Here is a 26,814-nt window from a genome sequence, read left to right on the forward strand (position 1 = left end):
CATGACCGACAGCGCCCATTTTATTGACATATCTTTATTAAGAAAAATAAGAGAGACGGCACTGGCAATATATTGCATTTACATTATGTTTGGCTTTCACCAACTAGCCCAGCTCTCAATTTTATTGCCTTATTTTACTTAGCAGTATTTTACTAGAGGATGGCTATAGTTCTGCTCCTTTCTTCAGCTTGGTCAAAGACTCGTCTGCATGTATTAGGTTGAAATAAACTATAGCGACGAGTAGGTGCCAATGGTTCTTCCAGAACCCAGTGGGAACTTTCTTAGGGTTGTTTACAAACGCTGCCGAACAACATAGTAGGGATGTTTTTTTTTTTTTTTTTTTTCTTATTTTTATTGTATAGAATGCGATAATCCCCGACTAGCGGAAGTAACATGTATGTTCGGGTATCCAACTATATAATGTAAGTAAATTTAGTGAACAAGCGTTGGAGCTAGAAACGTGTGCAACGTTTGACCAATTAGAAGTATTAAGACGTTTCTAAGTTGCTAAAGTTGAAGCTTGGGCGAGTTGGTACGACATGCTAAAAATATCAAAACAGCGCAAACAAAACCCAAAAAACAACGACAAAGTGGATGAAGGAGGACACAGACAGAACGCTGACTCGCAACTAGATTTTATTGGACGCAACGGTGCAATATAGATAAACAAGCACAGTTGAGAACAAGAAAGGGAAGAAATCAGTCTCAAAAACACAAAACAAAAAGCACAAAAAGCGAAGTATCGCCTCTAAAAAGACATACAGAGGGCACGCGCTAAAACCAAGCTAATTAAGAGGCCAGAATATTAATCTCCTTTCTTGATAAGGCAACAAAAGGACTGCTGACACACATGACACCCAATCTTTCTATATCTAAAGCCTCCAGAATTTCGCGTGTCAGCTGGTCCCAGTGACGTTTAACAACCTCACACTGTTGAAACGGAGGCTAGCATCTGCAGTCACGGCAATGTATGCCAAGTGACCAGAAACCGTCGAGGAGACGTTGTAAGCAGGTTCCCTTAGCCTTTCATTGAGACAGCGACCTGTCTGGCCACCATAACGCCTGCCGCAAGACAGAGGGAGGGAATACACAACTTTCTCAGCGCAGGTGACATAACGATTGCGATGCTTCGTAGTGCAGGCCCTCGCCTCCCTATCGGAGAGATTAACGGCTCTACACAATCTTGAAAGCTTGTCAGGAGCGGTGAACAACACGTCCACATCACATCTGCCTGCTATACGTTTGTGGGTATGGGCCACGTCGTGCATGTACGGAATGACGGCGAACTTTCTGCTTTCCCGTCCTTTTCCACTGCTGGAAGGGATACCGCTCGTCACAGGCCAAGTTTTTGTTTCTTTAAGCAGTGACTCAGCAACAGTTGTCAACACGTGTGAGGGGAACCCAGCAACATTGGGATGTTCAGTTTGCTTATCGAAGCTAGGTTTTTTTGCGCTGTTTTAATCTTTTTAAGTGTGTTTTTTAAGTTCTTCGAATTTCACGTTGTTGGATATCTGGGACTACTTTAAACCGGTCAGTATAAAACGGCTGTCTAGCAATTAAATTAAACAAATGATTGAAAAAAAACGAAATAAACCGGTTTTTAGGAACGCGGAACCGGTAACCAAACCGTAAAAAGTAAAACCGTAAAAAACTGAAACGAAACCGCTATCAACAGGAAGCGGTAACCGTAATCGTAACCGAAACGTTAAAATTTTCGGTTTGAGTCCCTTATATTTTGCAACAAAAGCGTGTGAATGAAATTTGGCTGTACACTTCGGTGTTATGCTTGCTTGCATTAATTTGTGCAAGAAGCATATTGGCTGTATATAATCATTAACAAGACTGCTAATTCAAAGACAAACATATTTCTGCCAGATAATCAGCCCCCTCCTCGTATTTTTTAATTCGTAAATATCATTACAAGTGTTCAAGATCTCTAGTATCAATACCTAATAAACGGGAAAAGTACTTTCATGCGGGACACAAATTTCAACCCATGGATGGGCAGTATTTCAAATACAAGTATTTGAAATACGTATTTCAAATACTTCGTGTATTTTGCATTTGTATTTAATTACAAATTGGGTAATGTATTTGACGTGTGTATTTAAATACTAATACGTGGGTATTTCAAATACAATTGTGATTAAATACAATTTTGTGGGTGAAAATACATGTTGTTTTTATGCATGTGGTTGTAAGATATAGTTCCATCCTTTAATCGGCCATGGGGCTTTTTTTTTTTTTTTCTTCCCCGGCTTAAATTTAAAAGCACTGTCCAGAGCAGGAAGAAAACTACGTTCTGCACCGAATGCAGTGTCTCTCAATCAAGCACAAGCGTTTAGGGACTTTGTGATTACGGTGCTAGTCCAGGCCAAGAATAGTGACGAAATCGACGTTCACAGGCAGGCTGGCTAAATAAGTGCCTGTGACAACTTGTGATGCTTTCCAGCCTGATTTCTATCCATATTTTTGCCTGGAACATTTTAAATGCGCGGGTCGTCCAGATTTTCGTAACTGATGCGAGTTGCAACAATAAAAACTTCTCTAGCTAGTGCTGCCCGTCTTGGTCGTCTCGGTTCTTTGTTGGTCTATCTATACCAATATGTAATCGACGAAAAAAAGCTGCTTGGAGATCTGTACTTTTCTCACCTATTACGTCCGAGCTGATTACATTTTTTTGTGATTATATTCCTATTACGCTACTAGAGCCTCGCACACTAACTCCCGAGTGTGCGATGCAAAATTAAAATGAGATACCCAGAAGCCCGTTGTGCCCTGAAGTCGCTGACGTAAATTTTGAGGAATGAATTTGAAAAAGTATTTGGAGGGATACCAAATACATTTGGTTGTATTTGTATCTTGTATCTAAATACTTTTTGGAAATGTAATTAGATTTGTAATTAAATACATTTTTGACGAAGTATTTTGTATTTGTATTTCGATACATATTTGCATGTATTTTGCCCATCCCTGTTCCAACCTATAGATCGTCTTCAGCACTTCAGTGTGGTTTAACTAGATAGGACGTATTATAATCCGATTTAATATGCGCAGAATGAAAGTAATCAATTAATAACTATACACTCTAGAAATGCCTACGAGTCTATTTACCCGCAAAACACTCAGAGAGCCAATTTCTGCGATCTAGGAAATCAACTCAGCGAATGATGACGCGGATCATCTCAGCGGGTACAAATTTTGCTCCGCGTGGCGGTCTGGGATCTGTTTTCGCTTTTGTGCTCTATCGTGCGAGTCCTCCGACCTTCGACGCCTTTGACGCTACCTCTATGTATATTTTTGGGGGGTTTGGGCAGAAGCTTTTTTTTTTATTAAACGTTTAGTTTTCTACTGCGCTAAGCGTTTCTTTGGTAGTCCTTCGTGACAAAATGTACGTTTTCCAAGTTAGGACGGCAATCCTAACAATGCAAAGGCAGGTGTCCTCCGGACATTGATCACAAATATGCAGTATCATGCTGCCGAGTTCTTCCATTGAAAGACCGTCCAGTTAGGTCGTTGTACACTTTTCACAAATCGAGACCTCGTAAACTATCCCCATTACGCAATTCACGTATTGCTTCACATCACGAATGTTTTTCTGTGACGTACTCAATTTGATGCTGTCCCCTAGCCCTATTGCTTCTCGCGCTCTTTCAGAGTGGCTTTAATTTTTTTTAGGGTATATTCGTTTGATACTGATGGTTTGGTTAGTTCAACTTCTCTGCACTTCCTGAACACTTAGGTCTTTTTAATTTTTTTTTCGTAGGAAAAATTTTATGATTGACGGCTCACTTTTTTTACTATACGAGGTGTTTCAGCTAACCTGTGCCAATACCGTATTTACTCGAGTAATAGCCGCACTATTTGTGAACAAGGCCCTTGCACCTACTTTCCCACAGAACACAAATACAGCTAATCATCGCGTTGCGCATAAATAACATAGCGAATAACCAGATCGAGAACACGATTACCCGTACAAATGCAATCTTCACAAATGGTATCTTCGAACGAAGACTTTATATCTGTCGTGTAAACAGCTGGAACCATGCTGTCGATCGCGGTGATTGGCAATCTGCGTGCTCCGCGCAAAAGTAAACCCTCAGGTATTTTTTTTCTTTTTAGTAAACAGTGCGGCTATAACTCGAGTAAATGCCGTACTTATACTAGGCTAATGCACGCTACCAGTGTCTATCCAACGCAGTATTGTTCAAAGTTCTATTGATCAAGTCAAGATATTTTTGAGATGTCGCAAACTAGCTAATTGACCTAATTAATTATTTAGCAAGTTTCTATAATATTATTTTCCGCGGAAGCCCTTCACTAAGAAAGTTGCAAAGCGCCTTGAAAAATATTCTATCGTGCCGTTTCACCAAAGTAGTCTTTACGAGTCTAAACTTTTTCCAAACTCTAACAAAAAAAAAAAAAAAAAAATCCCGCGCGATAATTACAAACCGTGTTACGTGACTACCTCGTATCGAACTGCGACATTAGTGCTCTTAATGAAATGGGATATTTTTAATATCTTGCGCGCTCCTTTTTTGAAGCAAAAAGAATTACTTTCAAACGCTACCTTGACGGAAACGTCAGGATGGGATGTTTCACAACTTGCTCTACAACGTTGGTATGAAGGGTTTGCGCACAAAATATTCTTTAAAAAGTTAGCTAATTAATATTTGTTAATCAGCCAGTGTGGCACTTCACGAAAATATCTTGACTCGCTCAGTAGGACTGTGAAAATACTGCGTTTGTTCGACACCATTTTTTTAATGTCTTGGCACAAGGCAGTTAAACCCCGTATCCGCTTGTACAGTCTTCAGAACCGTCAATCGAGTCATAATCTTGCACATCTCAATTACTCTCACCTTGGCATTCAGGAATTCCAAATTGCAATCGAGTTGTCTTGACAGCTCCGGTCTGCGAAATAAACTATAGGTCTTTCGTTAAGGAGTGAGGAGTGAGTATACTAACACTTTTTTTTTTAACGTGAAACCTTTTTTGGCTACGTGCTTGACAGCCCAAACTTGAAGCCTGGATAAAAGAGTGGCTGCGAGTTTCGACACTGATTGGTCTTGAGGGGGGGGGGGGGGGGGGGCGAGGGGGGAGGCCATCGCAGTAAAAAATGCGTTTGCGACAGGTGGGAGGGCAATCCAGACATTTGCATTATTAAACTTGTCTTTTAAAAATGCCTCGACGCATCAGCGTAAGTTGAGGTGTCATCTGGCGGTAATGCCTTGCGGGGGGCATCCGCTCTGCGTCCGGCAGATAACAGCTTGACACTCTGTCATAGTTTTTTTTTTTTAAACCCGGGTTAGAGCCGGTATTTCAATTTCATTAATTGTTATCGACTGTACATGCCACGCGTTAAGCCAGTCGCTATACTAACCGATGAAGTGCGTCGAGAGTGTAGTGTACGCCACACGTTTCACGAGCATCCCAATTGTCCAGCAATTTGCTATGTATCTTTTACACGTTCAACGTTAAGTATCGGTGATAGTGTTTGTGCGCCTTTTGTAACACGCCAGTAGTCTACTTCGTTCTTGCTCACTGTTTCAAATTAATTGCGAAAACCATTTTAACTTAATGTAATTTTGTTCACAATCCGGCTTAGAGTTTGCTGTCCACCAGAAAGCTGATTAAACAATAATTCGAAATAAATAGCGCTATGTTTTTGTTTTTTTCTTTTTAATATTTCTGCTCAAAGTCAGCAGCAGTAATTTAAAACATTTCGAGTAAGGGACAGATTACAACACCTGGGGGCATTGACAAACCCACAACAGATATGCCATAACTTCTATGGTACTTACAAAGGGTCGGATTTACTGACCCGTTGAAAAAGCATAAAGCTTAAGACGACATAATACTTAGAGCTCCGTCGTGTCTACTGAAGTAATCCTGGAACTCTTTATTTTCAATGCCCTGCGCGATGGATGAATGCTGACGTTTAACTGGCTGCTCGCACACGCCATATTCGCCTCGAGAATCGATTGGCACGTCTCATGCGGTAAAAAGCAGAACTACGCTTTGTTTTACACTTCCTTGGAGCAAAACGAACGCACGCACGCGAGGCCGAAGCCATGGTAGGCACCAATGCAGCGCTCGCACACTGGAATCGTCTGCTAAGTGCTCGTGCTCTGCACCCTTGCCCGTACACTGTGCCGCTAGTGTGGATACTCTGTCTCCACCCGCATTGTGGACAGAGGGAATCACCACGTGTCGCATAGAAACCGTGGATAAACAAGAGCACGATTCCCCTAATGTGAATTTGGGTCTCCAGGTGAATAACGTTTCGAAAAAACTCGGTGATCATCCACGTATGCTGCCGATAGTGCTTGTGGTTATACGTGTCCTCGTGGTTCGCGTGATAGACCCTTTTCTTTGCATACGCCACCTGATGGTACTGCAAACTTTGACGTCCCAGCGAACTTCCGGCTCCTAAAAAAAATAAATAAACAAAGGCCACCTTAGCACCGCTGCTTCTAACGCGGCTGAAATCTTTAACAACCAGCTCTTGAAGTAAACGTAAAAAAAAAAAAAAAAGAGCGAGATTTGTTTAAGTTCTTAATATTCTCGTACACCATATTGTCTACTGCGAGACGTTAAATCGTACAGCCGAAAACCCTCGCTAAATCTTCAAATTGGTTGTCCGTGTAGCATTGCCGCTTTCTAGCACTGGTGACATAAGCAAACTCAACAGGCTTGCAAAGACGGAGTGACCGGAAGCCACTTGGGACGCAAGCAGTGATTCATGTGTGTAGACGTTAAAAGCGTCTATAGTTAGATACAAGTTAATAATGTGGAAGTTCTTCCCACACTATCATTACCGCCAGCCACTGTTCCTCCGTCATGCACGAATAGTCCGCTACCGATGCACCCGTCGCACTCACGTCTGTGGGGGTCGGTGCATACTGATCACCCGCCAAAGGACAAGGCAGGCTCGGCACAGAAATACACAGGCATGTATCCGAACAAGCCCGGCAATCGAGTGCTGCCCCCTCACACGCCCTGGGTCGTGGCAACATCTTTTTCTTCCACAAGCCCACAAGTCACATAACTAGGCACTGCTACTGCCTTTCCTCGTTGGTCCAAGGAGCGAATGGACGCCTTGGCCGGCACGTGATGCTGGTCACTTTGGCCAGAGCCTCCTATATACTGACAAAGCCTGGCAGATCGCCACGAGAAGCGTGTGCCGAAATGGAAAGGGTGGAGCGGCAGACAACGGATTAGAAAAGATTCACGTGACTGGCGCCCCGCTGCGGCGAGTCGCCGAAGCACACTTCATCCGAGCGAACAAGTGTGTTTCGGGCCCTCGCCACTGCAAAAGCTGTGCGCTGACGTCCAGGTTCACCGAGAAATGGCTTTTTGATGCTCTGTGCTACCAGATCCTCGCGCTCCAAATCTGCGACTGGGCACTCTACGGCTCCGTCGTCGAACTGCCCGGTTTTTCGAGTATAGAGGAGGCTATGCTTTGGCGCACTCTTAACTTGTATCCGACTATAGGCAGAACGCACACCACAGCAGCGCGTTTTGACAAGAACAAAAAGAAGACAAGGCGACATGCTTCTAACCGCAGACAACAAACAATATGGATTATCTGCCATTAGGAATGCCATGAGAAATCTTGCAAAGAAGCGCCAAAACGTAGGCTTTTCGTCGCCACTCGGCACCGACAATAGGCGAGCGTCCCGCAATCAGGTCGCCCAAGTGAGTGATTAGCGGTGCACTTGACTCACTCAGAGCCCTCGCGTCGCTGACCTTAGATTACTGATAGTGCGCGTCGATAGGCCAGCTGATAGGGGGGCGGCGCGAAGGCGGCCCGAAGGGGCAATGAAACTATTTTCGGGCTGCGACGAAGTAATTCTTTCCATCGGTCTATTTTGCTTATAAAATATAGTACTGAATATCATGTTGAGTTCTAGACAGCGACAATTTAAGAAACACAGGTTTATTATCTTCGGACTTCTCGCGTTAGTATTCAGGATTCTTGGGCGCACTTTTTGCCCGTAATATTGTTGGCTCTGGAGTGATATGAACCCCTTAACCGATTTAGTTTTGGGGAATTTCCGACCCTCAACTACCTAATTGTTGCCTTGAAAATTGCATTTCTTGCCTTTATAACTATGTTTCTAGCCACAAACAGTATGGAAGCAACATTTTAAATGAATCAGTGCTGTCATCTGTTGGTAGAGCCTCAAACTAAGCCATAAGAGAGCGTGGGTGGTTCAGAAACGGTTGAGTGCGTGAAGCGGGGAAAGCAGACGAGCTGAGCTCGTCCGAAACGAGACGGCTTCGACGGTTTGGGGACAACCCCTCGTTGACGAGCTATGTTCATCCAAAAACAGCGGTTAAGATGCTCATTAGGCCTTGCCTTTTTTAAGACGCCTATAAACAATTTCTGCGTAGTCGTCGCCATTTTCAACTGTGGAACTTCCGGTATGGGGGAAAACGTCATCTTGCCTTCGCCACGCAAATGGAAGGTATTCACGATTTTATCGCGGCTGTCGACCCTTTTCTTTTTGCCTTTTCCATATACATTTTGTTTATTTAACCAGGTTGCAATGGCTCGCTTTTTTTTTTTTCGTCACCCATAGAGGATGTTTTAACTACGTGGTTGGGGACGGAGGAAACCGGAAAAGGTCTACAATGTTTCTCTTTTTTTTGATTGGATTAAAAGATACGTGTCCACTATTTCCCCTTTTTTTGTGCGCTACGTACGTAGAGATGAATTTGAGGGAAAGCGGCGCTTCCGGGTCTGTACTGACCCCAGCGCACCGTAGTCTTTCGCAATATACAATCTGTTCGAGCTAGATTCGCTCCTAACAAGCATCGTTGTTTTCTGTCGTCCTTTGACTCGCGGTGCTCGTGAGACCCCAAAGTGCCGTATGAGGTAAAAACCTCGCGTCGAAGGCGCAACTTCTACTGCCGATATTTTGTTATAACAGACTACCAGCGACGTGCGCGGACAAAACCGTCGCTATGGCGCGATTGGCCAAGCGCTCACTTTGACGTTCTTATTTGGATTCATTTTTCTTTCATCGACGGAAATCAGCGCTATGTCAGAGTGGCAAATGTGACGATGTTGGCTTAAGAGCGCAATGACTCCGAGCTTCCATCTTTAGTTTTACACAAACATCATCGAACTTTCTGCTCCCAACTGATAAAAAGTAGACAAGATTGCGTCTCACGACGTCACGGCGAGGCAAATTTTTGTCGTGACGTCACGAACGAAAACCATTAAAGGGCGCAACCGTAACATCTCGGCGCTAATGCGCGAACCTCGTGTTACAGCCGGAACTTGAACGTAGCACGAGGGTTTATTATACTGCCAGCCCAAAAAGTCTAACGGTTTAAATAAATAAATAAAGACCTCTCCCGTCATTGCCCAAGATTATTACCTGAGTCTCTTTGTTACAGGGCGAGGAGAATAGGGTGGCTTATCCAAATGACAAATCAGAACCCCCCCCCCCCCCCCGAAAAAAAATGAGGATAACAACAAAGAAATAGGTGAGCTATACTATATTCCACTTCAAGTCCTATCTTCAGCCGACGCTATGTTTGATGAGGCCAATCAAGCAATGCCAAAAGAGCATCGTTGTGTCTCTGGGTTTGCTATCAATCGATGGCTAAACCAATCACGCAGCAAAAAAAAGATTGGCAGCGACCTTTTCTTCCGAAGTCCTGGAATGCATGAAGTGCAGCATTTAAGAAGTGATAATCTTAATTTGTATAGAAAACTATACACAACCGTGTACAGTATAGGTCACGTGACATATATATATATATACGTATTTATGGAGTGTGTTTTTTTAGCTTCACAAATTTGTTTAAAGAATGGCGAGGAAGCTACACTTATGCGCTTTATGCAGGTGAGTTATACGGCCCGGAGGCATAGTATAGGGGGCTAATTGGAACGATCGGTCGATTAACTAATTAAAATGCGTTAATTAACTTTTTACTTGGTGAAAATAGACATATGGTTCTAATTAGAAGCTTACTGAGCGTCATCGAAAACCGCTAAATCAACTCTTTTTAAAACGACTTGAAGATCGTGGGAAAGTCGGGGGCGCACCAAAGTTACCACTCGCACAGCAGGCGCAAAGCTGGCAGTGGCGGAGCGCGATAATAATCTAATCATCCGCGTTCCGCCACTGCAAGCTTTGCGCCTGCTTCACGAGTGGTAAATTTGTGCCCCCGACTTTCCCACGAGCTTCAAGTCGTTCTAAAAATAATTTATTTAGACGTTTTCGATGACGCTCACTAAGTTTCTAATTGGAAGCATATGTCTATTTTCACTAAGTAAAAAGTTAATAAACGAAGTTTTTATCTATTAGCCGACTTGTCGCAAAGATTAGCCATCCACATAATGTTCACCGGGCCGTATAACTCACCTGCACAAACCGCAGAAGTGTAACTTTCAAGGCTTTTTTAAACAAATCTGTAAAGCTTCAAAAAGAACACCCTGTATATATACAGGGCGTAGTAGTGCGCTGATGTTACCACTCGTGGACCAGGTATAAGGCTCCACGAGTGCCGGATCTATCCTCGTCGGAAATATCACGCGGCCGCCTTACCGCGACTGCTAGCCTTGTGCCTGCTCCACGAGTGGTAATTTATGGCACTGCTAATTGTAGTGGCAGGGGTGTACTCGCCAAAACTCCTGCAGTTTTATGATATCGACAAACACAGTGCCTGTTTCAGTCAGCGTACCATAGCTAGATGTTCCCCTCCGGAGACCAAGGAACACTTTTAGTGCAAGTGCCTGTAATGTTTGCAATTTTACAGCAGTAGCTGTTAGCGCCCCTTCCCGGCAAAAAAAATGTTCATGTACAAACGGAAAACTTCACTCTACTGCAGGGGCACCGATATTCCTCTCCCCGTTTTTCCTCACACACGAACAACACCACTTAGGGCTGACGGCCGCAAAGATCCTCCGGTGACGACACGCGAGTCGACCGGCGAGCGCCGCGGAAAAGCCTTGTAGTGAAGGTGTCGCGCGTAAATTGACCGACGCAGTATAGCATTTGTATTGGCACAAACTTGTTTTAATCCGCAAAATGGGTGGTATAAACATTATACGACTAGGAAGCATATTTTATTACACGAGCAGCATATTAGATCGTGCAATTATTGTTCTCATATCAAGAACAAGGTTAACGACGTATCGAGAAAGATGAGTTTTTGTTTTAGACAACCAACTCTTAGGTACTTTATTTATATCTAGGAGTGTGAAGACATAAGCAAACAAAATAATTGCCCTGAAACAGTATTGTAAGAGCTAAAGGGACCCGCCAACCCCCATAACGGTAACAATCAGTTAAATGCTGACAGTATTTAACTGATTGTTACTGAATTCTGGTGGAGCTGATTAAAAGAAGAGTATTAAAAGTAAGTGCACTGATGCTCTTTTGGAGTTCAGAACATTTAATGTATTCAAATGTAATTTTTAGCAGATGTAAACAGATAAAAAAAAAAAGAAAATTCAGGCGAGCTGGGGAGTGTTTATTATAAGGTAATTAACCTGAAAGGGGGGGGGGGGGGGGGGGGCACGAAGACGAAAAATTAAACGCAGAAAAAACACGAAAAAGAGGAACAGACACAGTCAAAATCAAAATGTACAATTTTCGACTGAACCGAGTGCCGGCGAACTTAGCGAACTTAAAGCATAATTTTTCGTAATTGACAAATGCAGGTATAGGAGCTTTGTACCGTCAACTACGTGCGTTCATTCACCCTAAGAACAGAAGCTGCGAATAAAAATTTTCTCACCTTCGGAAGCTTCAAATCGTATCTTCGCGTGTATCCATACTTTCTCCTTAATCCATCTTGACACAATTTCAACATAAGCATCTTATATGCAGGTGCGTAGCTTTCGCGACACTAACACTCTCAGCACGTGCACGCCATGTAGACTTTAATGCCGTTTCACAATAATAATGTTATGACATCTGTTGCGCTGAATATAAAATAACTATTTTGATTTTCGAGTTTCGCGTTTTCTTTTCTTTGACATTGAAATAGCCTCATGAATCTAATCGCTCAGTCTTCGACAATAATTTTTATCACAATGTTCGTGCTCTACCACAGCAAGTGCTTCAGTATGAGCTTACTTCTTCTGAGGCGTCGAATTCAGAAGTCTCTTCGCTAGAAAGTAGTTTCATTTTGAGCTCGGCGACGAACTGGCGCTGGTTTGGAACCTTCAGAAACACTGCCTGCTTCGAGAATTCTCAAGCATCAACGTAATCCTGTGTCACGTCATTGACGACACACATAGTTGGATAAAGAAGCCGCCTTCGATGCAGTTCCTTGACAAGAAAGTAGTTCTTCTGAGTAGTTCTCCCGCCGTTTTGTCTTCTTCGGTCAGCGCTGCCCTGCATTTTTGATATTTCAGCTTTTTCAAAGCGGCATAAACTGCATACCTTCCACGTAGAGTAGGACTAGGAGGGCTTCATTTGTCGCTTGTGACACTGATTCTTCTGTACCGACTATGTTGCAGCTGGCCGTGGCATGTCTACTTGTCTTTCAAGCTCCTCCCATCGCTCGTCTCCATACGTGATTGTCGGAGACGTACTGTGTATTCGAGCTTATTTTCACCTTAAAAATATTTTCGCTTGGTAAACTTTTGTTAGATTGCTAGGTGCCTCTGCTTCGAGACCTCGACAATGACACCACAAAGAGAGAAACAAGCGAGAGACGTAAAGCGAAAGCTACAGGCTCCTGATCCTGGTCTTGCGAATGAGAGTTTGCGCTACAGAGATACGTTTTTAAAACAAAGAGCGCGAGCTAGCTTGTGCTTATCGCCTTCGCTGTTATTTCAGTGTAAAATTAAATCAAATAAATTCATTCATTAAAAAACAAAAGCACCATGTGAAAATATATGAAAGTTCTCAGCTTGGTATCCGTCGATAGCACCAGATTGTCTCGAGGAATCCCCCGCGCCCATGCTTTTCGCAGTTATGCCTCCTCAGGGAACGTAAATACAGACAACTCCGTCGAGGACGTTTCATGGTTCCCATGGAACCCAGTGACAGAGCATGTACGAGACATGGCTAGCCCGAAAGCTGCCCGCGACTTGCCAACTACCACGCGATAACAGTCATGCGCACCAAACGCAAAATAGACGGTGAGAGCAGGTAGGCAGTACGCGCACTCTCGCCTCGAGCATTGCGCAAGCCTTCCGTGTGAAAAGGAGGCAAACACTTTTATTCCGCAACTGCCGCCGAAAGGCTTGAACCCAAAAACGCAAAAAAAAAGGCCGGAGCATGCACCATTTGCCATCCTAAGAAAAAAAAAAAAAAGATAAAAAATAGCATCCTCGATCATCCGCACCGGTGCGCACCGGGGCACTGACGTGCGCCCCTTCATATTCGATCAAGTGCACCGGTGCGCACCGTACGTCCTCGATCAACGAAGCCAGAGCTGGCAGTAATGCAATTACTGTAATGAAATTACAGTAATTTAATTACTTGTTCTAGTAATTAGTAATGTAATTCATTACTTTTTGTAGCAGGTAATTTAGTAATGTAATGAATTACTCCAGCGACGGTAATTGTAATTAAATTACCTAATTACTTTTTCGCACCAGGCCTATTTTTCGTGTCCAGAATACACAAGAGCGCTTTTCTTTTTATTTTACTTTTTCTTCTTCCTCTACACCTTTCCAAAAAACGCTCTTTGGCCGCCGCTATGTTGCTGGTGCTAATGCGGCTGGTGCGACTCTCGCGCCCGCTATCAGCTAGACATTGTCTGCCACACTCTTGAACTGTGAAAACCCGCTCAGCGCGATTCTCTACCTTCGTTTTGCGGTTTTGCACTCGACGTTTTCTGGCCCCTCTTGAAAGTTTCCGCTTACTTTTTCTGATGCATACTGCGTACCCTCTGTGTTATCTTTCACTGTGAGAAATAGGGCTGGTAAGTGCCTTCCACTGATCTCAATGACAATTGCTGGATCGCGTTTGCCCGCTCTGCGAATGCGGTCACTGGCGGCCATCTTTAGGTAGTGTTATATTACCTCTAGCCAAGGTACAGCTCCTGCAGCCACTGTAATCCATCCATGGCAGACAGCGTTTTGGCAGGTTTGGTGGCAGGCTGCCGTCAAAATAGGGTGGATGATATTTCGTGCTTGATTGAAATTGTTTGACGAAACATGTTTTTGAAACCCAGCGTGATCGGTAGCGCGATCTTTGAGGACCCGGTGAAAGTTTCACGAAATCGCAGCACCGGGGGAAAAGCAGCACAGCTCTCATCGAAAGTCGCATCGAAGGAAGCATCGAAAGCAGACGCCGTTACGGAGTCTGCTTTCGATGCGAGCTGCGCTGCTTTACCCCGGTGCTGCGCTTTCGTAGAACTTTCTCCGGGCCCTCAAAGATGAGGCTACCGTTAACGCCGGGTTTCAAGAAACTGCGTCGTCGAACAACTTGAATCGAGCACGAATTATCTCCCACGGTACAGTGTACTAGATCCACGGCTATTTTATGGCACCCGGCCGCCATTGCGCTGTCCGCCATATTACTATGATGGCTAGAGATGATATAACTCTACCTAAAGATGGCCGCCAGTGACCGCATTTTGGTCCATGGAGGAGCTGGTCAAACGCGATGCCTTCCATTCGAGCTTTTCTGCTCGACATTCACGGGAAACGAAGGAGGGGAAGTATGTCGAACTAAGGCCCCTGGTGGAACGGCCCTCGACGCGATTTTGCGAACAATGACAATTGTTCTCCCCCCTCCCAGAGATAATCCGCGTAGGGTCCTCAGTCATCTCCAAAAATAGTTGTCCGGGTTGGGGTGGGAAACGGATCAGTCGCGTGCGTTCCTCTGTCCATCGGTAAACATGCAACAGAGAGTTCTAGCTGTGTGCCATGAACTGTGTAACTAATGTAAATAAAGTTATCTGTAAAAGGAAGTTATCAATAGCTCCTTTATATTGAAAAGTACACAAAAGTATTGCGAAAGTAATGTCATTACTTTTAAAAGTAATTTGTAATGGTAAATAATTACTTTCTGGCTGTGGTAATTTGTAATGTAATTTAATTACATTTCAGCAATTTTCAGCAAAGTAATTAGTAATGTAATTTAATTACAAAATATGAGTAATTTGGCCAGCTCTGACTGTTACGAAGCGCACCCTCCCTGTGCGGCTTTTCGTTGCCCCAACGCGCACCAAGAAAATCGGCGGTGCTCCGGGGGGCAGTCCCATCAGGCATTGCGGCCAGGAGCGGGAATCGAGAAGATGGCGGGAGTAGCAGACGCGCAGACTATCGAGATGGCGATCTTGCAAAAACGAACACGCCTCGCAGCTGCACTAGATGATTTCCTCGGGTCTTCTGACGGCGAGACGACGAGCTTCTCACCATCGCCGCGATTACTGGCGATTGCTGCGGTGGCAAGGAGCGCCCGAAAAGCACGAACTTCGTGGAAAGCAGTGCGAGGCGTTTCGATGACAGCGAGGTACGGCTATTATCTGGTGTTTCGTTTTCTTGAACTAATAATGATGGCCAACATATACATGTGGAATTGTCACCCGCTTCGTGACCCCATCGGCAATCACGTCCACGATGTTTACTTCTGTGGGACCGTCAAATCCGCGAGTAAAAAAATAGAAGAAATTGACAGCAGACGGGCACCGTGCGCTGACCTACGCAAAATAAACGAACAAAACGCGAAGTGACGCAAGGTGGAGCTCGCCGCGGTGCACCGGCGAGGCGCAGTTTGTCCTCGATGTTGCACCGACATCGCGCTGCACGACCGAGGAGCGCTGTGCACTGTGCTGGTTTCAGGGCGATTCCGGTGCGAGTTGATCGAAGATGCTAAAAGAGAACGCACGTGTTGCAAAGAAGCCTTTCTCTCAGGTCGACCCATTCGTCGTTAATCTGTGACGTCACAACTCGAGCGATGTGGTCTTAGCTCTAAAGGTGCGTCCACACCGGTGATGAGGAGCACTCACGCGATGAGACTAGATCGCATCACAAAAAATATGTCCAGAACTATACTGAAATTGTTTTGTACTCATGAAATCCGTACGAGACCTTTTCAACGAATTACCAGTCAAGGATTTTGAAACTCCCGCTTTAACAATCTTAGAGTGACCGCTTAGTTTGGGAAGCACCGGTTCAGGCATTTCCTTACCGTATTCCCAACATAAATAAGTTTTCACCTGAATGCGCAAGTCCCAACACTGGAAAATGGTCTCCTCTGGTTTTTCTACTGTGAATTGCAACTCCGGGGTCGTGGATTTTATCAGCTTCTCAAGATAGTACGACTTCCCATCTTCAAACGTGCATACTAAAATATCATCAACACACCTTCTGATGAAGCCCACGTTCGGCGCCAACAAAATCATCTAAATCACCCCATCTAAAGTGTTGAGGTATACCTCAGCTAACAACGGTGCGACCGACGAGCCTATGTAGACACCTTCTTTTTGGATGCATTGATGCATTTTCGAATATCGCATTCGTGGATTGTTGATTTTAAATAGAGATCCAACACGGAAAGGAAGCCTTCTACTGACACGCCCGATTCTGCATGAAACTTTGACAAATTCACTTCTAACACCTGCTTCACTGCGCTCATCCACCATTTTTTTCTAAAGAAAAATATAAATATTTTATATTCATGGAAAACACCGAACTATTTATCTTCTGGTTGCTTTGCAAGAACCAAAGAACTTCTTAATTTTCAACAATAAGGACTTAAAAAGGCACACCATACCTAACTCATGCTGTAGAAACTTGGAACTTTTTTGCCACGTTTCATTTTCGTCTAAGCCACTTTAAGGGGCGTCTTCACTTTATGATTATTTAGAAACAAATTTTAAACAAAGGTACATCTTGGACTGACTTATCATGCTCTTGGAAACATGGTCCTTGTCTTCTTCCTTAAACATTGTACATATATTTTTTCTCAGCTTTTCTTAATTTCCGTTCCAGGCCTTGAACAACACACTCATGCTATTTTTTTGTTTTGTTTTGTTCGGGAATTCTCGCACCGGGAGAATACCAAAGCTCTTCGATTTATTTGTTTGAAGTAATTTCAACGGCTGTGATTCCAGTACATTTTTAACCAGGTTTATGTCCTTGGAATTCCTTTTTTTTTTTCGGGAACGCCTTTCCCAGGATTTTGTCTAATCTTCCTACTGTCTGACCTATAGAAGCTGTCTTTTCCTAATGACCGACCAAACGCGCGATGTTCCGAACACCGGAAAAGAACAAGGTCTAGATGGCCTCACAAAATTTAAATTCCTTAAAAAAAAAATTCTGTTCTTTCTGAAAGCAAAATTTTCCACGGGTTCACTATATCTAAACGGGATTCCGACACACACAGAGGACTACGCCCTACAATAAGTCGACATTCCTCGCGCAACTTCATTATCTTAACAGAGTTCAAGACTTGCGTTCTTTTGACATGACAGAGAAATAAACGAACTGGCATGCAGCTAAAGGACACAAGCTGCGAATGCTCACGACAGTTACATTTACTGAACATGACATAAACCTCTCCATTAAAAGGGTCGTAAACCTATGATTACTCAAATGTAATCACGTGCACATCAAATAAGCAATCTGTATCTAGGTGATCCGGAATTACCTACGCGTCTACGATATAATATACGCAGGAAACTAGACATCTTGTATCATAGGCTGTGACTTCTAAACTCCACCAGCAACTACAATTTTCTTTCGTGACCGGACTGATAAATCAAACTCCAATATATGCAACTGCAATGAAGATGTTGAACACTTGCTATGCGTATGCAATAAGTACCAAACGTCACGGGAGCACATGAAGAGGGCTCTTCAACAGCTGGGCCCGCAACCATTTACTGTGGCAAAAGTCCCGGGCCCATAAACAAAAATTGGCGGCGTGACAGCATCGTTTTTAAAGCGCTTCAAGAACATGTCAAAGAAACTGCCATTCAAGACATACTTTAAGTTTTTGTGTGATGTGTTTGTGTGTGCGTAAGTTCACTCAAACATCTTTCTATGTTATTGCTTCTGGTGACAAACGACATTTTCTGGAGTATTCTTTTATAAAATACGAATTACGATACCACGCAAATGTTTAAGACTGTACAGCTTTGTAGCGCAATCTATTTAAATATAATAAAAACAGTAAAAGCAAGTTGTTAAAAACTTCCACAGGGTTATCACGAAATGAGTACATGCAAGTTATTTTGATGTAATGTATAAGTAAAGACGAGGACGCGAGAGTGGCGCGCAGGTGCATCTCTCGCTTTCAGCGTTCAGTAAAGCCGGAGACTAGCTGCGTGTTTCGCTGTTGAAAGCTGACACCTCGGTGGCTACGAGACAAAGCGCCGGGGTACGGATTCCCAAGCGACAGGTTCGAATATCGGCCGAGGTGCCCGCAGTCTGATGGAGGCTTATTGCGGAGAATGCAGCGTGTAACCGACACTCCGGTCGCGCGTCAGAAGATCCTCAGGTTGTTTGAATTGGGGCGTGCCCCCCAAATTTGAAATTACCTTTGCGTTTAGAGCGCACGTGTTCAAGAGCAAAACATGCATTTATCTCGTCTAGTGTACGCACCTTATCACTCTCGTCATGTGGAGTGTGCTAAATTATTTTACGAGTATATCTACTCAACAAACAAGACAGTAAAAAGAATGAGCGTCTTATCAATTTTCACTTGCTCGGTTTTTCAATTGTTTTCGACCGGTTGTTATCGAACTTTAGGCCACTATCTTCCGATGGCCAAGGTTTGGAAGGAAAAATATCCCGTATGGATTATTAGACAGCAGGAAGTTTGCTTTCATTAAACAGGCCACGGGGCGATTTTTTAAATACTTTTAATATTATACAGCTTTTTTTGACGATATTTTAAAAACTTACGAGTCGCGCTCTAGCACTAGTTCTTCTTTTCCGCGCTCTCTTGGCGACGGCAGTGAAATAGGTGGCACCTAGCGCCTAAATCAGAAAGCTGTAGAGGCAGGTTCGCTCACCAGTGTTTTTGAGTGAATAGGATATTCACAGTACCTGGCGGTCTAAAGACGAAGCTGTAGAAAGTAGGTTCTAAAAGACGTAATGAAAATTGGTACTACTTTGCTTCCCCTTGCGATGAACCATAGCGGATTCTCCGAGCTACCGGAACCAATCAAATTTCGTCCGAATGGCACGCGAATCGCGACCTTCGGGAGAGGTGCAGCGAAACGTGGAGTGCGTGGTCACATGTTACGTCCGCAGCTCTGGATTGGCTGGGATGACTCGAAGGGGCCGCTGCAGTCCACCATGCATTCAAACGGGGTGTATCAGTTCCGGTGCATATTGGACAAAAACGAGCAGCGTTCACCGCGTGAACTCGCAGCCAGATACAGATGCAACGTGGTCTGGTTAAAATTGTACGCCACCAATGTCGATCATGATCAAGGGTTAGGGAATGGCAGCTGGCTTTTCTTCAAACATAGGTAGAGTTTGACTACTCCCATCACCGTAGCGATCAGACACGAGCCACATGTCCGTTCATAGCGTTGATTCGTAGCCCGAGCCCACATTTATTATCACGCAGTGCCCGTGCCTAATGGATGAGTTGAATACAGCTATTGTAACCCCAGAATGATCCCTGCGACTACGTCAGCAAAATTGCAAACCAGTGACCGATAACTGTTGTTCGTTTCTATAATTGAAATTACGCTTGATGAGGGGCGTTGTTGGAGTATATTTGAGTCTGTGTGCTATAGCCGATGACAGGTTGAGAGGGAAGTGGAAGCTCCTCCCACCTCTTTCCATTTTAGCAGAGCGAATGCTGGAGACGAGGTCGCCTTCCCTCCAGCGTTCGCTTTGCTATAGCGGAAAGAGGTGAGAGGAGCTTCCACTTTGCTCTTTACCTGTTACCGACTGCAGTGTTAATTGCGCAACATTCAAACACAATACCGTTTCCCGGCTTCTTTAAAAATCAAAGTCGAGGTAAAGAAACCGCGTGTAAACCGGACGTTGCAGTAACAAGTCGTTGTCCCGAGCAAGATTCATTCACTAAAACGAAAGTTGTAAACAAAAGGTAGCATTCTTTCGACGCAACATTTTTGGGTAGTAAAATTATCGCTGTAAATCTAGTATATACGTTTCATGTAACACAGCTTTTACAAAAAGACAATATAAGGAGGAATGGGATACGCCAAAAAGATCACAGTTACACTCATATAAGCGTAATTTAATGAGTGTAAACCTAATGAAGTTTTATGGAAGTTAGAAACTTGTATTTAAACACAACAGCTAGGGCTCGGCTGCTTCCTCAAGCTTGAACATACTTTAGCACTAGAAAAGTAGGCTAATTCACACAGGCTCTTAAACATATTGCCTACAAACCAATTTATTTATAAAACTATCGTCTTATTCTTCATCTAGAACAGACGTACAGCCTTACATAGTTAAAGTAAAGTGATCTGAAAGACCACGGCAGACAAGTTCAAATAAGTATAATATATTCAGAGCACGTCTAAATTTGCTTGAAACAAGAAATGTTGTAGTTTATTGTAAAACAAAAAAGTTCCCGGAAACATTCCTATGTGGCACCGCTGCGCGAGCTTCAGTGAATGCCCATCCCTCCCGAGGTCAGAAACTCCGCGGAGAGACCTATACTCTACTTTCACTGGTCCGGCAAGTTTTTAACTCTGCCCCTTTTAGTAGTTAGCTCATAACGACGTATGTGGGACAACAAATCAGAGGAACTGTAATGACAGATAAAAACAGGCTTGCTTTGGACTATTGATAACTACAAAATCCTGAAACGGTTTGCTCCATTTTTATGTACCTTTAAAACTTACGTATTGTTAATTATGGAATCACGTCAAAAAACCTTTGTAAAAGTTTAAGAACGCATTTTCTAGTTTTCTCAGCTGTATCTTTGTGGCGTTCGCTGATTATCCGCGAATCTCCATTTGTGAAACAGCATGGTGATTTGATTTGTACATTATTCAGGTTGCTTGCAAATTTAGAAATGCAGACAACAACGGACTCTGATATTTAATTCCGCCAAGACGCATTCACGTCATTCCTTGTATAAATGTACTTCTGTCCTACGCAAGAAGATAGAGCCCCAATGAAAGCTATTTCTTCACTTTCAACTGTATCCTACGTTCCGCAAATATACGTCGTAAAAATAAAATTCAGCAAGAGCGCCACTTCCAGAGACCGTACAATGTCTGTATTCGCAGACGCACACAGCGGGTAGAGAAAAGTTGCTCCCGAAGTTTTCTTGAATTCCACATATTCAAGAGATCACAGAACATGCGAGCGCGTAAAAACGCCATATAAACAAGCCGACAAATTGCTCCGTATGGACTACAAGGCTGGGCTACCTTGAACGATATTGCTCGTTGTACAGTCTCGCCTCGGAATAATCATAAAATTTATCTTTATTAGAGATATCACCACTTGATAACTGATATATTTTTGTAAGCGTTTATCAAGATAACAATATATCCCTACTTGTCATAAACATTACTACTATATGCTGTGTAATAACTTCTCATAAATACTGGAAGCTTATTAGATCGCTGCTTGTACACATTTCGTACTATTAGCAGATTCATTTGCAAGAACATTTTCTTCAAACTTTGTTTTTTTATTGAAGACAATTCAATATAATTCGAAACACCGTTGTTTGAATCAATCGCAACAGAACGTTTGATTGTATTTTGCGTATGGTAATTGCACCCTTCGACGTGCCATTTTCATAATTTTGAATGTTCGGCACCGCCGAGAGGACATCAGAGTGTGTCACAAATGAAATGTTTTTTTTTTTAACTGCCTCTATTTTTATATCAGTGCACCGTGTCATCCTGTGACCTTAAAGATAAACTGATGGGCGGGCTGATTCAACAATATAAACACCCAAATAGTGGCAAAGGACGGGGACGAAATAGCGCGCGTAATCTCTCCTTCTCCTCGTCCTCGAACTTTGAGCTGTTAGTATTTTGTAACATCCGTCGACGCATATACAACAATCAACTGATGGCGTGAGGAAATATTGCAGCATTGATTCTCGGCAGCTATCGTATGTTCTAGTTCACAGCCTTCCCGCATAGAGTGTGCCTAAAAACGGGGGTAGCGCGGCAGAGCCTGTCTTACCGGAGCACTAGTCCCGCTGTTGCTCCAACATTGACGTCCGCAACGCCACTTATCGTGTTTTCTTTTCGCACAAGCTGGCCACATTAGGCATTTAGTTTCACAGCTATTCACAACTTGTTTTCCTGCCATTTGTGAAAGTGTGAAATATGAAAGGTGGACTCCTAAGAATGCATCAGCACCATTGAGAGTCATTTTTCTTAGATTGCTTATGATTAGTTTACGAATAAAGTATTCGTGTCAACTTAAATTTTTTTACAAAAAAGTAGGAGGTCAAAATTTTTATAAAATAATGAATATATATAGCATAATAAAGTTGCTGCTTGTTTTTGATGATTACTATCGGAACAAAAATATGCTGCAAGATGGTTTATGTCTGCTTTTGCTTACCTACTGTGGGCGCAAGGCTAATATTAACAAAGGGTTGTGTGTATCAAAGTGCTGTCATGTGTAGGTTTCAGCTGCTATATGAAAGGTTGAAAATTCCGAAAATGTGTGGTTAGGAGACATTCACCAATTCCTTACTTTGCTCGTACCAACCTTTTTAAATTTTATTTTTTTCCCAAGGACGATTAACCTTCCTACTAAGAAAATTTCCTCTTCCTATTTCATGACTGAATAGGCTTTTTATCGATGCTTTACGTTTAGCTACTGTTTAATTTTCTGTTTTTGTATAAATTTGTTTTTTGATGCATTTTCGTCGAAGATTTTGTGCTGTGTTTTCCTTGTAATGCGGACAATATATTTTGTTTTATTCATCCCTGCTTTGACCATTGTGGTCTGCTGTATGTTATAAATAAAATAAATAAAATCAATGTAACGACATAAATTTATAAAATAGAATTTAACTCTTCGCGGCTAGTATGCGCAACATAGAAATAATAACGAAAATGTCAAGTGCGGCCGCCAAAAGACAATCGGTACGGTACTACGTTTCGAAGCACTGTCTACTCCATGTACTTACAAAATGCTGGTTGTTATGTTTTAATTTCGTCATTGACTCTTATAGAAACTTTGAAAATGCCGCTAAATGTTAAAAAGCAATAGGACATTTCGGACAATGAAGGCAATAAAAACCCCAACTCCCAAGGGCAATGAGCTTGACCCAAAAAACCTGATCACAAAGGAGAGCAAATCTTTAACCTACAAATGACTGCTTATTGTAGAACCCACTCTAAGCATAACATCATCATCATCGCTATTTTTTTTTTTTAATCCTCCAGGGATATTATACAGTAAAAACTACGATCAGAACATCGCAAGACTAAAACACCGCAATCTACATTGACGCTTTAGAGAGAAAGAGGCTATCCAGGAGCTGTTGCAAATATTTCAGTGTTATTTTTGGAAACATTGTGGTCAGGTAGTGTATTCCAGTCTTTCATTGCCAATGGTGATGTAGGCATTTGATAAGAGACTGTGGACGAAGCAATTTTACGCAATTTAGAAGAATGACAAAGGGTGGTCAGTGATACAGCTAAAAACTCAATAAGAAAGTACAGTCTCCGGCGATATGAAAGACCCACTGGGAGCGCGTGGCCGAGGCAGTGGCTGGCGGGGGCGCTACGAGCGCTCCGGGCAATTCCATTCTGCTTCGAGGGGAGGACGCTCACTCGGGGCTCAGCACAAACTGATAAGCGCGCGCTTTAGCTGAGCCCCGAGTGAGCGTCCTCCCCTCGAAGCAGAACGGAACTGCCCGGAGCGCTCGCAGCGCCCCCACCAGCCACCGCCTCGGCCACGCGCTCCCAGTGGGTCTTTCATATCGCCGGAGACTGTACCTTACAAGGTCACTCGATAACGCCCCCCCCCCCCCCCCCGCCCCCATACACACACACACCATTCCGAGCATTAACTACTTTAATATTTTGGCCTCTTTCGCTTAAAAGCAACTTATGAAAAATAAAATCGACTTACCTTTATCGGTTTTCACCGGTTTAAACCGACTCAAGTTCATGTCTGTACACTTAAGCTATAGTCTATTAGCATTTCACGAAAAACATGGCATTTAGCACGTTAATGTGTATTAGTACGTTTTTTAAATGTGATTTTAATTGTCATCTTGTCATCTACAAATTTTCTTGAAATGAAAGTGCCACAGAAAAAAATAGGACAGTGCGCCACACGAATATACTTCGTTTGCTACTCCTTGGCACCATTGAACGTACATGATGACACCTGAAGAATGTGATATTAGAAATATTCCGCTGATGAACTCAGATCGTTGAAGGCACTTGTTCCTAGTAGGCCCTTTGCGAAATGTGCAGCACCCTACACAAGGTCAAAATAAATTTCGGGAACTGACTGTTTAAAACTGTCTGTGCTATACTCCGTTCCACCTTCAGTCTGAGCGCAGTGGACGCCACAGGCCATCCCAGCCGATCCAGCGCCGGGAGAAAATCGCGCGACCTGCCGGTTGGGCAGAGGGACACAGGGAGCTCAAGGTCACATGACACTCTCCCCACGCTGGATTGGCTGGGATTACTCCTAGCGTCCGCTGCGCTCGGACTAAAGGTGAAACGGAGTATAGACGACAGAGGTCACACAGACAAGTGGGCGAGGACAGACGTGCAACTGCTCTTCTCTTTCTTTCTCTTTCTCGCTTTTCAGTGTCACGGGGTAGCTGTTGTGAGAGAAAGAAAAAAAAACATTCGTACATGACGCTCCCATGATTCTTTGCGTGTGGCCTTTTAAGGCGTTTGCAACTAGTCTATTGGAGTTAATCCTACTATGTCCTTGGAAAATAATCTGCGACTGTCTCTCCCGATTAAAAACGTAAAAAGAATTGCAGTCCGATACCTTCGACCCATTTTGTAAAGCAACCTGGCAACCGGATGGCCGAAAACAACGCCATAATTTTCGTGTAAACCAGTCAAAATATTGGGCGCTAGAGAACAAGTCATTTGCTTAAAGCCCTTCTTTCGATCTATTTTTTTTACGTTGACTTTAGCAGGCGGTATTGTAAAAATGGCATTATCTCTTGCTGCTTTCAGACTACGTTTCCGTGTGCGTTTATTCAGCAGAGACCTTGTTGCCGTGGTGACGGAGGCGATAGCAGTCGGACTAGATCGTGCCGAAGGAGGTGGTAGTGTGGGGAAATAAAGAGCGTGTTTTTTTTTCGTTTTTTTTTGTTGTATTTTTTTTAATTATACGAAACCTAAACAAAGAAAAAGTTCAAAATAAGTATTTAACAAAATTGGCTAGTTGTTTTCCTGCGTGAAATAGTTTGATGAGTCTGACGAAAGGCATGTTTATAGCGCGAAATTTGGACTCGGTATTTTTTTGAACAGCTGCATGATGCTGAATGATTAATGTGCGTAAAAGTTGATTGCGTGAGGATGTACATTTTGAAACGAAAGGCAGACCGTTTTTGTGTCTGTGCAGCGACAACAAACTCAGCTGGCTGCCTGACAACCTCTTCACCAACATGCCGCATCTGCAGACGGTGGTGCTCAGCCGGAACGCCTTCAAGGTCCTCTCACCCAAGCCCTGGACAACCTGGCTTGGGCAGCTGAGCAAACTTAACCTGGAGGGTGAGCTTGCCGTGACGGGCGCCAAATTGTTTTTAATTTGTACCTATTAAAAGTAGAGATAGGAAATTATAACTAAACACGACCACTAAACATTTCTGATGTCGCTACTTAAATTTATTAAAGGAAATACACTAACACATCAAACAAAACGTGAAACGAAGGTGAAAATTTATCTCGGTAACTTACAGATACAGGATGTCACAAAAACAATTTACAGGGTTTTTTCACCGCAAAAATAAACCTGGCATCGCCGAACGCTCATTCTCCGCCCAAAGGTAGCGCTAGAGGTCACAACCAGATGCCAAAGTTTCAGCCCGTTCCAAATACCTTAATCAAAAATAATAGGTGATTTCTTGAAAATTTCAATGGGAAAATGAAGCCCATTTTTGCCCGTCTTCGGTTTCTGGTGCCATAGGGCCCCATGTATTTGAAAACTCTGTCGGCCGCCGTTTTCCCATTGAAATTTTCAGAAAATCACTTATGACTTTTGGTTAAGGTATCGGATCGGGCTGAAACTTTGGCATCTGGTTGTAACCTCTAGCACTACGCTTGGGCGGACAATGAGCGTTCAGCGATGCCTAGTTTATTTTGCGGGTAAAGAAGAAAAAACCTACCATTTTTTTGTGACACCCTGTAAATATTGTTACTAATAAAGCAAACATTATAATGGTAATATATGCATCAAAAGTATTAATTACCTGGAATTTATTTGGGCGCGCAAAGCAGGACTTCCAAATCTGATCGGTGTCGACAATGTCGGTGTCGGCACGGAAAGACAGATTCGGGCCCGTAAAATGGGGAGCAAAAGTTGGCGTTGCATTTCCCAGTGATCCTCGATGGGCTCAATCCCCTTGAAACAAACGTCTGAAAGCTTTGTTCGAGATAAATGCCCGAAAGTTGATCCACCACAAGAATGTGCTTTATTGATACAGCTGAAACCTTTACATCGAGCGACAGCTTGCACGACCTAGCTAGTGTTTCCAACGTCAATATTTAACCCCCCCCCCCCCCCCCCCCCATTTCCCAACATACAAAACACCAAGGTTAAGCCTTTGAATAGTAATACGGCTTCTAATAGGTTGATTGCTTTTAATAGCAATTGTTAATTAAAAAATCCAAAACGGCTAATTGGAGCCGTACTTGAATACGCAAACACTACGGGAAGCAATATCGTCGACAGTTTAAATTTGTGTTAGCTCAGAAAAGAGTCCA

At 43.3% G+C, this 26,814-nt stretch overlaps 1 protein-coding gene across 3 annotated transcripts in view; it reads left to right on the forward strand.

Annotated features, from left to right (window-relative positions):
• Positions 1-26,814, forward strand: part of LOC8036820 (protein slit) — a 129,106-nt gene that overhangs the window by 12,885 nt on the left and 89,407 nt on the right. For all 3 annotated transcript variants that reach the window (XM_040214194.1, XM_042293232.1, XM_029982860.3), the window contains exon 2: positions 25,454-25,602. In XM_040214194.1, the coding sequence (XP_040070128.1) occupies positions 25,454-25,602 (149 nt within the window). The remainder of the gene's footprint in view (positions 1-25,453; positions 25,603-26,814) is intronic.

The sequence above is a fragment of the Ixodes scapularis genome, unplaced genomic scaffold (assembly GCF_016920785.2).
Source record: "Ixodes scapularis isolate PalLabHiFi unplaced genomic scaffold, ASM1692078v2 PGA_scaffold4__175_contigs__length_147842914, whole genome shotgun sequence".
Classification (NCBI taxonomy): domain Eukaryota; kingdom Metazoa; phylum Arthropoda; class Arachnida; order Ixodida; family Ixodidae; genus Ixodes; species Ixodes scapularis.